The sequence below is a fragment of the Myotis davidii genome, unplaced genomic scaffold (genome assembly GCF_000327345.1).
Source record: "Myotis davidii unplaced genomic scaffold, ASM32734v1 C64099431, whole genome shotgun sequence".
Taxonomy (NCBI): Eukaryota; Metazoa; Chordata; class Mammalia; order Chiroptera; family Vespertilionidae; genus Myotis; species Myotis davidii.
In genome coordinates, this window is record NW_006380246.1 from 1 (window position 1) to 1,579 (window position 1,579).

The 1,579-nt window shown below is 44.6% G+C and overlaps 1 protein-coding gene across 1 annotated transcript; it reads left to right on the plus strand.

Annotated features, from left to right (window-relative positions):
* Window positions 1-5: 5 nt before the first annotated feature.
* Window positions 6-1,574, plus strand: LOC102760809 (ribosomal protein S6 kinase delta-1-like; the record flags this gene model as incomplete). Its single annotated transcript, XM_015557394.1, has 1 exon — window positions 6-1,574. A coding segment is annotated over one exon (1,569 nt), but the record flags the coding sequence as incomplete, so codon positions are not given.
* Window positions 1,575-1,579: the final 5 nt, after the last annotated feature.

Below are 1,579 nucleotides of genomic sequence, written 5' to 3' on the forward strand. Positions count from 1 at the left end.
GTGGCAGACTGTGGTCATATGTCAGTAAATTTCTCAACAGAAGTCCTGAAGAAAGCTTTGACATCGAAGAAGTGAAAAAACCTGCACTTACGAAAGTTCACCTGCAACAGCCAACTTCCAGTCCTCAGGGCAGCAGCAGCTTTGAATCCAGAGGAAGCGATGCTGGACCCACACCTCAGGTTCTGCCTCTGAAAAGTAGTCTTACCCTGAGCTCTCAAGATGATATCAACCAAGACGATGATGGCCAAGATAGCTCACCAAAATGGCCAGATTCTGGCTCAAGTTCAGAAGAAGAATGCACTACTAGTTATTTAACCTTATGCAATGAATATGGGCAAGAAAAGATTGAACCAGGGTCACTGAATGAGGAGCCTTTCATGAAGACTGAAGGAAAAGGTGTTGATACCAAAGCTGTTGAAGGCTTCCCCACGCACCTTGTTGCTGACAGCGACAGCCCCAGCACCCAGCTGGTGGCACACGAGCTTAAATTCTTCCCTGGAAATGATGATCAGGAAACAGTTAGTTCTCCAAGGACATCAGATTCCCTCAGTAGATCTAAAACCAGCTCCATGGAATTCTTTAGGATAGACAGTAAGGATAGCACTAGTGAACTCCTAGGACTTGATTTTGGAGAAAAAATGTATAGTCTAAAGTCAGAGCCTTTGAAACCATTTTTTACTCTTTCAGACGGAGACAGGAGTTTTAATATTAGTGAAAGCAAGGTTATAGCTCAGGACACCATTAGCAGGGGCTCTGATGACTCTGTTCCAGTTATTTCTTTTAAAGATGCTGCTTTTGATGATATCAGTGGTACTGATGAAGGAAGGCCTGATCTTCTTGTAAACCTACCTGGTGAATTGGAACCAACAAAAGATGGTGCAGCAATGGGACCTACTAAGTTTACACAGACTAATGTAGGCATAATAGAAAGTAAACTATTGGAAGCCCCCGATGTCTTATGCCTCAGGCTTAGTGCTGAACAGTGCCAAGCACAGGAAGGAGAAGGTGCAGAAGAATTGAGTGACTCCTCTAGGCTTCCATCTGATGGTATAACAGAGAAACACTATGTAGAGGGGGGTCCTGGGATGTTATTTGGAGCTGCTGTTGATCATAGTAGCTCAGACATTTCCTTGATGCATAGCCCACAACCTAACTGTCAAGGACGTGGAGTGGTCGAGTCGGCAGTGACTGCAAACAACACAGAGGAAAGCGTATTCCCTGCTTCTGACCCACTCTCAGGTGCTAACGAATACAATGCAGACACGGACACTTTAAAAAGTGAGGAAGTATTGCTGTTTACAGACCAAGCTGATGATTTGGCTGAAGAAGAACAGACTTTATTTCAGAGAGACTCTGCGACTAAGGAAGCCAGTGGGCGAGCACTAGAAGGAGACAAGGAGATACATCAGATTTTTGAGGACCTTGATAAAAAATTAGCACTACACTCCAGGTTTTACATCCCAGAGGGCTGCATTCAGAGATGGGCAGCTGAAATGGTGGTAGCCCTTGATGCTTTACACAGAGAGGGAATTGTGTGCCGCGATTTGAACCCAAACAACATCTTATTGAATGATAGAGG